This window comes from Acanthopagrus latus, chromosome 3 (genome assembly GCF_904848185.1).
Source record: "Acanthopagrus latus isolate v.2019 chromosome 3, fAcaLat1.1, whole genome shotgun sequence".
Lineage (NCBI taxonomy): Eukaryota > Metazoa > Chordata > Actinopteri > Spariformes > Sparidae > Acanthopagrus > Acanthopagrus latus.
In genome coordinates this window covers 6798661-6814093 of record NC_051041.1, presented here as the reverse complement: position 1 = coordinate 6814093, position 15433 = coordinate 6798661, and the positions used below count along the sequence as shown (strand labels likewise).

The 15433-nt window shown below is 42.4% G+C and overlaps 1 protein-coding gene across 4 annotated transcripts in view; it reads right to left on the bottom strand.

Moving 5' to 3' along the window:
- LOC119016931 overlaps positions 1-11659 on the bottom strand; it is a 48620-nt gene extending 36961 nt beyond the window's left edge. For 2 of the 4 annotated variants that reach the window (XM_037093301.1, XM_037093302.1), the window contains exons 1-2: positions 11094-11659; positions 2359-2455 (exon numbers count right to left, since the gene is read on the bottom strand). In XM_037093301.1, coding sequence (XP_036949196.1) covers positions 2359-2455; positions 11094-11650 — 654 coding nt within the window. In that variant the 5' untranslated portion in view covers positions 11651-11659. Of the gene's footprint in view, positions 1-2358; positions 2497-10776 lie in introns of all 4 variants that reach the window. The other 2 variants (XM_037093303.1, XM_037093304.1) reach the window with 2 other exon arrangements.
- Between the last annotated feature and the right edge of the window lie 3774 nt (positions 11660-15433).

Genomic DNA, 15433 nt, shown 5'->3' with positions numbered 1-15433 from the left:
CTTTTTAACCAGGCTTTTAATTGATTTTTTCACTCACGTTTTTAGCCTCTATGCTTTTATGTTTTAGCCTCTCGTGTTTTTAGCCTCTACATATTTATGTTTTAGTCTCTCTTGTGTTTAGCTTCCATGCTTTTTGCTTTATTTTACTGTTTTAGTCTGTCAGTTTTTAATTCCTGGTGTTTCCTCATGGGGGCCTGCCAGACTGGGAGCTGCCTCCGGTCTGGCAGCTGGGGGTGCTGTCCCATGGATGGCTGGGGTGGTTAGGGTTAGGGTTATTTCTTTGTTCTTTTGTTTTTAATCTCTGTAAGTGTAGTTATGCAAAAAAGACCCCTCGGGAGATTCCACGAACCAAAGGTGGAATGCAAACCATCATTGTTGAAGTCACCTAATTGGGGGACATTTTACTCATCTTTTGACAAGCAACTTTTGCCCCCCCAATAATCTTGTTGAGGCAAGTTTACGGACTCTTCTTTAGAATGCTGAAAGAAAACATACAGGCCTGATTCACGATTAGTCTTACGATACTAATTAATCCATCTATGTGGACCCTGAGTGATTTCTCCATCACCGTTTGCACGTGAAACACCTGAGGGGCAAAATCGAGTTTAGAATCTACATTTAAAGCTGCTGCCATAATGCGTTTGACATGTGTTGTTTTAGCCACAGGGGCTAAAATCAAGTTTCAACCTAATATCATCCTCCCGGACAGTAGAGCAAGAGAACACAACATTCTCTGAGGTTTGGGAGTATCAGGTTCAGTTTAGTTTATGGGCTTACTCTGGTTATGATGTTATTTATGTCATTATGATTGAATAACAAACGTTTTCCAGAGATGATGGGATAACATTCTCTAGATCTTGAGAGGACAGACTCGTGACAGTTGCGGCTTCAGTATAAGGCTGTTTAAGCAGAATCAAACTGACAACCTACTTAACTAATAAAAGAATAAAGAGGCCCGTTTTTTTCCCCTACGCCTTTTATAATATTTATTTTTTCAATTGTGAAAACACATAGAGAAAAAAAGTCTGGCCTGCTTTGTAAAAGTCTGACTGCTTGGCACTTTCCGTTATTTAAAATCTGGCCCTCTAAATAAGTTGTTGAGCAGACCTGGGCAACAGGTTGAATCTGGGCCCTGGTCCACAGCCTCTGTATGTGGAGGTACACACTCTACCAGGTGAGCTACCGGTTCACCTGTACTTGTCTACTTTTTGACTGTCTGGATCAGTGGCTCCTGAATGAAGCAGCCTAAATGCTTGACAACAGCATTGACCCCTAGTGGACAAATCTGGAATTGCACCACATGTTATCGATGCGGTGTATCAGGAATGCATTATCTTTTTTCACACTTTCACACAAAAGTCATAGAGTGGGGTCGGTTTTGGACCCGCGGGCCGTATGTTTGACACCCCAGAGTAAAAAGTTTGGCTCGTCATAAAAGGGTAAACCCAGCCAATCAATATCTTTGTCTCAAAACATTCTCGATCAGTCAAATCAGCGTACAGTGCTGTAAAAATGCTTACAAACAGATATTCTACATTCAGAATCTATATTACAGAAAACACTGAAGCTGTGGCATCAATACAAACTGATGAGGAAGCTGGCAACAATTTAGTTTAAAGGGGGTCACTTCAGGGCAGGGCAGAGCATATCCTTTAAAACTGGTTGCCCGTGTGGCAATTAGCCATCCTCTTTTGTCTGTTGAGCTGCCATCTTCATATTAGTTATAGTCACGGCTATAGTGGCGTAATCATGGCATTTACTTCATTAATGAGTTCTAATCCCTTACGTGCCGAGGCGCTCCCTCAGGTGTACGGATGTGTGACTGTCTGCTTTTAAAACTAAAGGCAATCTTTTTTCAAACAGATACTCAGATTCCACGAAACCAGATGAGGCTCAGTGTAGGCACTAGGTATTTTAAAGAAAGAAGGATATACTACGTTTTCACTGCAGTACATCCCCAAGACCTATAAACTGACTTAATGTGTCAAATGTGTCGAATCAGTGGATTTCCCCTTTAATGGGTTCCAGTCAAAACTCTTTTCAGCTCAACTGCACCATCAGGAAATGACTTAAATGGCGACAATGCTGTCGGGTGGTGATGTAGGCCCAGCCCTTTACAAGAGAAAGTCTGTCCCCTGACTGAGAGACAGCGATGAAAGCCACATCATTGGTCAGTCAAGTGTTAGACTAGAAAATGAGCAGGTGTGAACCGTCTTCAATTAAGTCCTCAGGATGCTTTTAGAGCGAGCCGCAGACAGTCCTCAATTACACCCTCGGGTGCAGCCGTGCACCTGGGGTTTGATCTCGCTTAATAAGCACCTGTGGAAAGAGATCGACAGTGTAAACGGGCTGACTGACCTTTGACCTGGGTGCGGTGGCGTAGAGAATAGACTTCTTGTTGATGCTGCCGGCGTAGGCTTCTCCATTCTCCTCAGCTTTACTGGGCTCGACAGCACTGAGGGGCACAGAGTGCAGCATGTGACATTAGGAGAGAATCTGTTTGAAAATACATCAGATAGAATTGGTGAGTGAGTGAATAAACAGCACGTTTGAACCACCGTAGACGAACAAAACGGGATCCCCAAGACAAATAAAACTCTGATTTCGGAGATCTTTGTCCCACGTAAGGCATATTACTCAGCTGCGACGAGGTGGCGCATGAGGAATATCATACAGATGTGTCATCCAGTGGGTGCAGTGCCATCCGTGCTTCCTTAAAAAGAGGGAAAATATGCTGCTCGGCAAAATGAAAACCATGAATCACTGCTGAGGGAATGTGGAGCAGAACCGGCTCAGCAGAAAGGGGACTTTGTTTTTCATAGAGCAGCGTTCCATCTTAAGTGTGACTTTTGTGTGGAACAAAGGAGAATTATGTCGTCAGGTGAACGTAAATCTTCCTCGGGGTACTACACTTTGAAGAAACTGGTAGCCTAAATAAGATTGTTAACTACATCTCCGTCCACTTGGTTGTGGAAACAACAGGCTTTTGGGCCCCGATACGTGGGCGTCAGTGCGAGGCTGCGAGGGCTTCAGAGTCAACAGAGCGGCTCCATCAATAATCATAAGTGTCAACACATGGGACAAATTACAAAGGTCCCTTCATACACACACACACACACACACACACACACACACACAAAGGCTTTTTTCCTTTGCACAACTAAAACGCCAAACAGGAAGCCACATGACACGCAAGCATTAATCGCAGTGCTGCGGTTCATAGCCAACAGAAACAAAACACATAACAAATGTGGACAACATTTCACGTGTTGGCTGTGCAGGTAGGAACTTGACCTTCCTGTGTAGCCATGAAGGTGACAAGTGTCTAATGAGACAGGCTCACATGGTCTTATATCTAAAAGACAGACGTATAAACACACTTTTCATAGCTAAAAAGCTTCCAAATGCAGCGTATTCGTCCTTTTAGTGTGAGACACGAGAGCCGTATCGTTGTCAGAAATCATGTCCAGAGATCATAAAAGGATGAGTCATATCTTTGTCCCTAGGCGATGTTCCGTTTACATATCAACACAACCACAATACCCGGAAACACACAAAGCCTTTTCGCTCCATAAACTAACAACACCTGTCCTTCAGTAAAGAAAAAAAAAAAGGGGGGGGGAATCCGAAGAATATCTTGATTTGGATGAAGTTCAACAGGATGTAACTGAGGGATGAAAGAGCCGCCTGTACGTTCTCTGGCTGTTCAATAAAATGTGAGGATGTTTGCATAAGACTAATACTGAGAGCGAGAGGCCAGCGGGAGCTGAAGCGAGGGCGACATAAGTGTAACGCTTTAAAAGACATTTGCATCTTTATCTACAAACCGACAGACACCGGCTCACAGCGAAGCCATGTCTGATGTATGCAGATGCACTGAAGTAGGAAACGCCTCGATCGACTTACAGAGAGAGCTCATCACATATCGTTGTCAAGCTATGACCCTGGATATCGTCTGATTGTGGATATCTTTATATCAAGATATGGTATTAGTGTTAATTGAAAGGCTGACTTACAGTAAAGTGATGTCATTTCATCAACTGTTCCATCTGTTCTAAATCTTAACCCGTCTGGTCATTTTCCCATTTATCACATTTTCATTGTTTTAATATTTGGTGAAAGTACCAATAATCATCCCTGACTGCAGTCACAATACGTCGGAGCGAATCTGATGAAGCTACATGTGAAATGTGTTGTTCGTCCCTTCTTGTTTTTAATGTTAACTGTTAATAAAATGGGGTTGATCATATCAAATCAGGTCAAAACTGTATTTATTTTAATTGTGTTGCCTGGTCACTGCATTCATGAAGTGGTTCATTCCTAAGAAAGCTGCTCAGTGGCGCGTTAAGCCAAAATGGGTCAACATCTCAGCTATAAATGTATCCGGTTCTTCTGTGCTAACTTGAATGGCTCTTTTAGTGTTTTATACATTTCATTCAACTGAATGTTTTCTTTGCGCCCCAGTGCATCGCGTAATTTGTAACAATGTAATCACAAGAATTGGCCACTGTGAAACCTGGCCTCAAAGCCTGTTGCCCTTCTTGGCATCTTGGTTTCCATATTCAAGCGTGTGTGACCTGCATAAACAGGACTTAAGGATGCCAGGAAAAGCAGCTGTAGCCTTGGATGAGCTAATGGGAACCAACAAAAACAATCGATCTAAAGGTGGATGACACATGGGATAAGAACTTTTTTAAGGTCATTCTCCATTTTACAGTCTGTTTAGTAGACTACTTAGCCATTACAAGTTGTTAAAAGCATTTGAATGGCTCAGAGCACAAAGCTATTACTTTATGTGCAACAGTTAGCTGATGCTGTGCACATCACTAACTACTCTTCTTTGAATACATTCATAAAGAAAAAAAAAGGTACACTGCTATGCTGCTTTCACCGTCACTCTCTGTTTTCGATCATAAAACATAATCATGGCTCTCTGGCAGCTGTGGGAAGACACCCTGCAGCTAAGCCCGATGACAGTTAACTGCTCCTGAACTCTGAACTCACAAACAAGGGCATGTGAAGACGGAACAAAAAATGTAAAAGGCGTGCAGTTACTCCGCGACCGCTTCGCATCAGATGATGTTGTGCGCAAAAGCGACACACTAATTCCAATATCGTGGCAATAAATTACTGAGTAGAGTTTAGCAGAGACAGAAGAGGTCTCTCCGCTGAACGAGGGTTCACCGGCATCTTTCCGGAATCAATATTTCTATCTGAGAGAGAAGAATAGAACGTATGGAACGGACAAAAAAAATTAACTCGACAGCAGGGTCACCGATTCACATTTCGAAGCCAGCCATTGATTTTAATGACAAAGCTGTCTTTAACTACCGCTGTTTAACCTGGTGTGTCGATAACGGCCACACAATGGTAAAGCAAAGCAAAAAGCTGCCGGGATGAATTCCAGACAATGATTTCCCAACTGATATGAGCTTTTCGCAGATGTGTACCTATAAATGTTTGTGTCATCCATTTAAAAAACAACACTGGGGCGATATAGTCTGTCATCAGTGAGCAATGGTAGGTTAATTTGACCACTATATAATGTCCTGCTTCATCAATCTGTCTCACACAAACGACATTTGTTTTGAGCTAATTTGCGACAGCCTCTATAATGGGTCGGGTAAGGGAGAGACAATGGTTTTGACGATGAGATTTGTAACATGTCGCCGAAGTCACAATCTTTCTTACCACCTGAACTCAAGTGTTATTGTTGTAAAAAAAACTAACCACAGACAAACGCTGGACTCCGCTGTCATAGTCCTGTGCTTTGTGCAGCTGCCATCCATCCTGATAAATGTGGAACTCCGTTCACTCAAAGACAACATTGCCTAGGAACTTAATCCAGGCATGGGTTACACCTGACAGCACAACATAACAAGGAAACAATGTCATGTAATATGTAAACGTAATGTACAGGACACATGCTTGGCTTAGTGTGCATCTTGGTTACAATTCACCCTCCACAGAAGTATTTGTTTATGCTCATACGTTCACTCCAGTAAGCCTCAGCCCACACATCATCAGTCTTTAAACTCTACTGCACCTTTACAACATGACTGAGCTCAAAATGTTTTTTAAAAGATGGGACAATTACACAGCAGAACCCAAGATCGCCTTTTTCCCCCCATGCATCTTTCCTCGTTGAAACCCTGAGTCCTACGTTGCCCATGATGCAACTTGCCGACAGTTCGGTTGGGAGATTCAAATATCTTCTTCTATAGTAGCATGAAGCTGCTTATCACAAGCAGACATGAGCAGCAGGCGACAGAAGTAAAACTAACTTCACTTTAACTTTCTTTCTAACTTTTTTAATTGAATGTTTGGGCCTCACTGTGAAGAATGACGTATGTGCAAGAGTTTGACGCTAAACTTCTGTTTTCGCATTTATTACTGATACAGAGATTGGACGAGTCCAGCAGTTAAAGGTGTAATTTGTAAAATGCATCCAGAATTCAAAGGTAGAAACATTATGTACCAACAGAGTAGCTGATGCCTGCTGCTGTTTTGCTAGTTATCCTTGGCTGTAGTTAGCTAATGTTCGCTAATTAGCTAGCAAGAGAGAATTTGACATAAGCAGCGGTTGAGAAGAGCGTGGATTTGTTGTGGATAGACGCTTTTGGTGAGTTTTATTTAATCTATGTCGTATTTGAATGAAGTGTGTTCGACAGTGAGTTCACGAGGCAGTTAAGCTAATCTCAGTTCAGGCAGAGCAAAACCTGAAACCAGAAGGTGCACAGTCCACATTTGTGTATGTTTAGTTGGGAAAATTGAAGTGAGAGACTTTAATTTCTTGACATTTTGTGAGTTTATTTTGTAGATTCATTCATCTCAAGCTCACAAAATGTCAAGAAAGGTAACTATGGAGGGCTGTACGAGACAGGACGAGCTGGGGCTTGACAGATATCCAATATCTCAATAGTGCTGTTATTTAACATTCTGTCGATAATGTTAGCTTTAAAATTAAATTCTGTCCATATCTAACAGATACAATGAAAAGCGCTTGCATGTTCATACATTCTGGAACCTGTCCTGACGTAGAAGGAGGAGCAGGTGCCATTTTCAGGATGCAATACTGATAGGTGTTTGTGTGTGTGTGTGTCACCTGCGGTAACCACAGTGTTAACCTGCTTACACTTCCTGCAAAAAAAAAAAAAAAAAAAAAGGGCAACAGGTTTGGTGATACAGTGACTCACTTTCAATTGTTCTGAATTATGTCAGATATTTAAAAACCTGGTTGAGCCGAGACATCTAACCTTCGACTGTGACTAAGATGTTGCCGCGTTTACGCACCGGCACAATGCTGCTCCATGTGTGGCAAACTTGAGTAATTGATTAGTAGGTTCATGAGTGTGCGGCAGGCATGTGGAGGGGCCGGTTTCTCAACAGTACCTCCATTAATCCGCAAGTCAGCTCAGGGAGCCCGACAATTCTTCTACCAGATACTAAAACTGCGGGTGTGTCTGACTTGTGTGTGTCGCTGCTATAGTTTCAAATACGTCCGTCGTGACTTTGACATCCCCCTTGAACTGTAGGAGATGAGTCAAAACAAACTAAATAACTTGAAGATGCATTTCTTACACCGTGAAAATCCTCAAGTCTGTGTCAGATAAAACGCTGGACGAGGATTAAAACTTAATCCGTAACTAACAACAGAAACAGATTTAAGTCTATGTCGGGATTTAACTCTGATCTAGGACATCCATCTACAGTGTCAACAATTAAAGAATATATTAAAAAAATAACCATATTTTGTAAAAACAAATAAAATATCTCAGTTAAGGAGGAATGACACATTTTGACCTGAAATTTGATACTGACAAGGACTCTGATGCTTGTTATTATTATTTATTTTCCTGACTGGATGCGTCTCCTCCATGCACTGTTGGGTTTTGTGTAACCTCTGTGTGCGGCTCTTGTGTGCTGAGGCGTTTCTCGCAGTGTCAGCTCATCATTCATCTTTTTTTTTTTTTCTTCTCCCTGTGCAAACACAAGATGTAACCCCTGTCTGGTCGACGCAGCCACACAAAGGACATGATTATATCGTCATGGCATGTGACCTGTATAAACAAACCGCCTCCATCTGTGTGTTTGTGCACACACCTCTGCTTATTAAAGAGAGTGCTGTGCCGTTTACAACTTTTCAGAGCGATACGGCAACGTTAAAAGTGTTGAGTGCTTCCAAACTTTACATTAAAAGTGTCCGATGCTTCTTTCCTGCATGTACGACGCTGCCTAAATGCCGAACATTTCATTATCTCGACCAGTTATCTTTTCACTGGTGTCTGTTTGTTGTTTTTGGTAAGCTGGTTGGTTTGTCAGCAGGACTGCACAAAAAATGCTGAACAGGTTTCCAGGAAACAAGGATGGAGGACGGGTCTCGACCCAGAATAGATCCCATTATCTTTTGGTGAGGATCCGGATAAAGGGACAGGGGTCCGGAATGTTTTCTCAACTTCTTTAACACAGCAAGATGGGACATTTAGGTGGCATTTGTTCCACAAAAGTGTTATGTTCGATAAAACATGATAAAGTGCCCTCTAAGGTGCTCTTAAAGTACCCTATCTTCGCTACAAATATCTCATAACTTTCTGCGCAATTCTGTTTCACCCCTGACCCCCAAACATCCCAAGTCTGCCACTGCTGGTATATAAAAAACGGGGGCTCTTGGGCCTTTTGGTGGCTGTATCTAGGCTCTAGTTTACTCATGTCTCCGTCCTGCTCGGGTGAGGTTGCACTCGATCATTACGGCCACATCCCCACATGGCAGTGAGTTCACTCAAGGCAACGGTGTGTTTATTTTAGCCACTTGTTGTTATAAGTTCCAGGAAAACATAAAATGATGGGTGACGAGAGAAAGCGAGCAACGTGACTGAATGCATCATGGGTAAGCGTTACCTCATCCGTGAACATTGTCATTCACGACGGTGATTGTTTAACGGTGCAGTGTGAAGCGTCTTGTCGGATTCACACTCAGAGCAAATATGGAGCAGCGTATCCCCGGAATCCCTGCTAACTGCTGCCTACTGTAGATGCTGTTAGCTGACTGGCTCAGTTAGCCATGCAGCCAGTTGTATGTTATATTTTGTCGTATGGCGAGCACAAGAGCTTTTAAATTACATAGTGTGAGACCACAGATAGAGGCACTCATGAACTAAAGCAGTATGAAGAGCAGGTCTATCAACACTTCTGATTCCTACTCTTGTTTGGACTGTACCGAGCTAATCACAAATATTTACTTGTAGCAATTCAGAAACACTGATCTTTGTTGAAGGATCATAATCTTAAGCCGTTCATATGTTTGTCCAGCTTGTCAGGCAGCCTGTACTGTTTACAAACGGGCATATCACAGTCGGACAGATGGCGTTTCCAGCTCTGTTTTTTGGGGAAATGACTTTATGGCTCAGTCGGATGATTAACTGCTAAATATCAGGGATCACTGGTTGTATCATCTTCGACTGAGCGGGTTCTTAATTTTAATTGAAGACAAAAACAGGAACAGAAATGAATATAAATGCAGCTTCTTCTTTGTCGCTTTGGGTATTGCTAGTTTTGATTTTTACATTTAAGTATTTACTTTTAAACACTGCATGCAATGGGTTAGAGTCATAAATTAGAAAAGATAGTACTTTTTTTTTTTTGCCAGAGTTGCTTACTTTGCCCAACTAACAGTACAGAAGCCAAAGACATTCACTTAAATATCATAAACTACCAGGAAAAACAGCAAATATTCATATCAACCTGTTCTTATCCCTGGAAATGTTCATAAAAAAAGTGAGGTATATCAAAGGTTATCAGCTGTTTTGTTTCCGATGCTGTCAAAAGCTCTGTAAGGGCCTCTGGCATTAATCTACAGGAGATGGAACACACTGAATTATTTATCTATCGCCTGAATGTTTTAATGCAAAAATATAAGCCTGCAGATGACCTGTGACGGCCCCTATTAGCTGGAAAACACAATAGTTCCACATCATACTGTGTTTCAGTGTACAGTTTCGAATTAAATGACAATATCACTGATAGAGAAGTCTTAGCCAGTGTTTTTCTAAGGAAATATACAAGTGCTGACATCAAAACACCCCTGTTTGAGAGTAACATGACATTGAGGTCCCTTATTTCCTTATTCACACAAACTTTGTGGATATAAAATAGTCAAAATATGCTCGTAGGTCAGCCTATGAAAAATGCCAGCCAATTCAAAGACCAAAACGCATAAAGGAGCTACAGCCAGAGAATATGTTGTGATTATAAATGATTTAGACGATTAATAGATATTCCAAAGGTTTTTTTTTTTTTTTGTTTTTTTTTATCCACTCGTCAGTTGAGTGAACAACTGAAACATTGCAGCCGGTTTTCAAGTCAATAAATGAGCAGAATTGATGCTGGTCTCATCAAATCAGTAAAACACAAGAAACATTTCATCATGTACTTTGACCAAAATAAAATATGATGTAGCAGCCTCAAATTGCTGCAATATCTTTTTTTTGTTTTGCTTGCAAAACTTTGTGAGACCGTTCAGAAGCTATTTCACTGCATGTTCCCTGGAGAATTTTAGAGCCTGAAGTTGAATTTCTGCACATTTCATTTGCTCTTTTGCACGGTTGCATAACGACTGAGAGGACTGACTGATTTCATGGACTTCACAGCCTCCCCCTTTTTCAACAGTCCTGTCTAGACAGAGCTGTACTCGCTGTCTATCTATATGACTATCAACTGAATTATCTCTGAATACAGGAATCTGATCTGGCATGCGGCTGGAAATCTCATTTTACTCACCATTAACCTCATTAAACAGCCTGTAGTTGACTGCACTGACTGCTGAGTTATCTTAAGATGTGATCAGAGTCACAAGAGACGATATTAAGACCCCAAACATCAGCATGGATCACTTCACAGCTGAGAGGTGCGTGAAGTCTGAGGCAATAAATCAGGAGCACCTGGAGGTAACCTGAGGTGCTCAGCACTGCAGGCTGTTCACAGCTCTGCATCTGTGTCTGCTGCTGCTGCTGCTGCTGCTCCATATGAAGCCGCACCACACACGCACAGGCACGAACACAGACACCTAGCGGGAGGAGGAGGATTCTGGAGCGTACCTGGCCACCTGCTGGCTCTCGTTAGCCGGCTTCTCCGGGGCAGAGCTCCCCTTCGACTTCGTCTTGAACTTCAGGAACTTGAACTTCTTCTTCTCTCCCGCGTTACTGTCCGCATCCTTCTCCGCCGGAGGAGGAGCGCTCAGGTTGGCCTCGCTCCGGGAGAACAAGTTCTTCAGAGACTTTCTGGGGGAACTCTTCGCCATCTCTCCGGGTCTGGCACCGAGGGTCAGAGGAGGACCGGCGGGAGGGTGTTCAGGGGGCGAAGTCTGCCTGGACTGTCCTTCTCCTCCCCGCTGGTTATCCGGTCGTTTAAAGAGTCGAGGGGGAGGTAAAGGCGAGGCACAGCGCGCGGATGGCTCCTGTTGACAGATGTCAGCTGCTCCTGGAGCCGCTGCAGAGCTCAGGTGTGGCGACACGCCCCTGAGGAGCAGCACCACCCAGAGCCGGGCAGCCTCCCAGCGACACACCACCGCCACTGACGGCTGGTCCTCCACCTTAAAGGGCCACAGTGCGGAGCTGGAGAGGAAATTCAAACTGGGGCTTTTAAGATTTACCATGTTAATGAGGTAAGAACACAAACTCAGAAATATTTAGTTTTCCCCATAACTTATATAAAGTAGCTGTTCTCAGATGAAGAGCAATGTTTGAAGCTAGAAATGTGGCAGGGTCCGTCACACATGAACACAGTAAAACAGTATGAAACTGTGTTGTCCTTTAAGGTCAGTTTGTGCGTTTATTCAGTCGTTAAAACAAAGAGAGTTTTGTTTATTTGGGCATAAAAATGTAGTCCCTAAAACTATGTGGTGTTCCTTTAAAGGTGGATCAAAAACAGAAGACAGATACTCCTGATTTCACATCTGTCAGTTGTATGATATGATGATATGACTGAAACTAGAGAAGACAAAACAGATCTAATGTCAGAAATCTTGTTTAACATCAATGTAACTTATTACCCTTAGAGTACATTTTTTTTCAGACAAGACATAGGTAGATGAATACGTAGTTTAAAGGGGCACTGTGGTTTTTTTGTAGAAGAAATTCAAACTCTGGATTTCAACATTCATAAAATGAATGAGGTAATAATACAAACTGAACTCCCATAACTGAATAAACAAGCTGTTCTCAGAGAACAGTAAGGTCCCCAGAACAATGTTTAAAGCTAGAAAGGTGGCAGGGTCCGCCACATATAAACAAAGTAAAACAGCATGAAACTGTGTCGTCCTTTTAAGGTCAGTTTGTTCATTCAGTCAAGTTTGTTTGGACATAAAAACTAATCTAACAAATGAATGACTTTTAAGTCTCTTGTCAATCATCAGCAATCTTACAAACTGGACCTTTGAGATGATGTTTGTATTCCTATTTGTATGTATTAAATACACTGATCGTCTTGTCCCAGTGTCCTGTCGGTTGCAAGCAGGGTTGCAGCACCAACTTCTAGACCCTCTACAAAGATATCAGAGGACCTCTCCCCAAATCCATGGTAGTTAATTTATTAATCTTTTCATTCTACTACCTTTTGGTGGTCCTCCCCACATGAGGGTCCTGTGCACTCATTCCCCCCCCACCCACAGTCTGACGCCCCAGGGTGCGAGGTGGGACCTCCACACTTGTTCTGGCACATCCAGCAGACGCTCAATTAGATTGATATCTGAAGAATTTAGGTTTTTGATCCAGGACTTACTTGTAATGGAGTACTTGGCATAAATGGACACTTTTAGTACAATATACACTTATTTTAAATTAAAGTGTGTGTTCCAAATGATAATACTACTACTACTACTAATAATAATAATAACAATAATAATAATAATAATAATAATAATAATAATAATAATAATAATAATAATAATAATAATAATAATAATAATAACCATGTCATTATGAAAACAGTTGAGCAGAGTAATAGTCACCTGAGGCAGCTGTATACAGCTTTCATTTATACTGCGACTTCTCGATATATCCACCTGTGAAGTCAGTGGATGGACGGCGACACCTTGTGGTCTCTCTGCAGTTTGCAACCTGATCACAAATTTAATACAAGGACGCTCCAGCAGGCTCCTGCCTGTTTGCATGCCTGTGTCCCTCTGTGCCTCAGGGTGGCACTGCCGGCATGCTGGATCCAATCATAGATGACAGTGTTTACTGTACATGTAAGAACTAAAAGAAAAAAAGTCAGTTGGGAGCGACACGTCTGACTGATGCAATGACTGATGAAGTGACACAAACAGGACCCAAACCAGACTTGCTTCTCATTGCGGGGTCCTTGGAAGGAAGTGGGGTGGGGGTGGGGGGGTGGAGGCTACTTTCACCATATTCACTTTTTTACTCGAATCAGAAGTAACACAGTAGCAGAATGTGTCAACTTTTAAGTCGTGGGTATCAAACATTTTTCTGCAGTCACGCATCCAAAAGGAAAAATAAATAAATAAAAAAATAGAAAAAGAATCTGATGGGGGATCCTGGGACAAAACTCTAGCAGACGGAGGACGGTGGTCTGATTTGTGCCAGTCAAAGTCCTTGACGTGGGAAAGAAAGGTCCCCTATAACTGCGGTGATGCAGTTAAATGTCATCATTATGATAATCAGACACTCAGGACGCGTTGTATTACTTTGCTGTAACAGTAGCCACCCACACTGGTTGCACTGGTAATGACAGTTAAGAGAGATAAGGATATGGAAAGACTCCACTCTTACACTTACATGAAGGGCTGTTAAAGTGAGCTCATGCCATCAGTGGATTGTGTTGGCAATCCCCTGTAGCAGCCATCAGGGTTACAGCACATGAACAACTTGGATCAACGGCTGGATCGACACCTGCTCCTCGCCCTCTCTGTGTGTCATGCACAGTGTAATTATGCTGGATAATTGCTGTGTAATGAGAGTAAATGAAATGAAATGTGCCAACAGATAAAAATAGATCACAAGCCCTCAAGGAAGCAAAAACCTACCATACAATAAAGGTTTAGCGTTTTGGGAAGTACGCTTGTTTGCACTCAGGCGGAGACTAACGTGAATAACACACTGACCTGTGACCTGTGAAATTAAGCCTAGCTTAACAGAAAAAATCTACAAGCAGGATGAAAACGTAGCCGTCCTGACTCACATCCAGGATCAGGAGTCAGTTTGGGATGTCGGGGATTCTGCATGGAGTCATTTTGTGTTTTTTTTCAGTTGTGTTTTATTTTCTGTTTTGAAACAGTTACTGAGGAAAACGCAGCAATGTTTCACCTGGCTTGTAACCGGCACGTGGGGTGGGAAGATGACGACTGAATTTTTATCATATATTCAGGGTTTAGTGTTTTTTTCCTAATCACGAAACAGCGAAACAAAACCTCACGTCCAGGCCGCTCTTCAAACGAAGGGCTAAACCTGAGGTCTGAAGTCGCCCGCTGTTGTTTTACTGTAGCTTCAGCTGAGCCTGATATGTTTTTGTGGGCGTCTCATATTGTACGAGTAGGCGTGACATTTGTCAGCAGAAGGCTCCAACGAGTCTCTCACAAGCATTTATAACAGAGAACCAATGAATGATGTTTTTAAGAGCGTCTTGAACTCACTGAACACGGTGCCATAGACACTTTTTTTGTTTTTTTTATCTTTATGTGTTAAACCTTTAGACCCGCTCGGCTGATCGCTGCTGCATCACAATCTCCTGTTATTAGTCAGAGCAACACACCCATGTATATGGCCCTCGCTGCTGACTAAAACATAACTGCAACCGAAAGTCAAACATGAGATCAGCCTGGAGTTAACGGTGTGAGGGATGAACACAGGGCGCTTGAACCCTGATGACGTACGATTAAAAGGCACGCACAGACAGATCGTCAGCCTCTGATAATAAAGCCTGTTCATTTCATTAAAGTTTGTCATCCTCTTAAGATTTTCAACTGTCTTTTCTCTGCAGCTTCAAAAACAAAAGGGAATGCCTGCATCAGAGCGTCTTTGCTGTCGACACGGTCAGCGCACGTGCAAACACAACACGGCCCCGTGATCAAGTGCCACATCATTGCCGAGATCGTTCCACAGAAATCAAAGAGAAAGTAGTCTGATTATCAGGGGTTTCATCAGTTGATCCGAAGGTAAAACACTGTGAGGATCTATCAGTTATGCAACGCGACTCTTCCAAGTAAGAAGATAAAATGTGACGGCGGGTTGGCTGCCGACCAAAGCACCACTTCTGCATCACCGGTTTTTCTTCTTGAGGAACTGCCTGTCGTTTTTAAATGGAAATACCGCCATTTGATTAAAACATTCCTTTTTGTTTTAATCGTAGATCTGGATTCTGACTTCTGTTAAAAACTTCTTTCTCTTTTAAAATGAATCATAACCGCTATTTTGCAAGT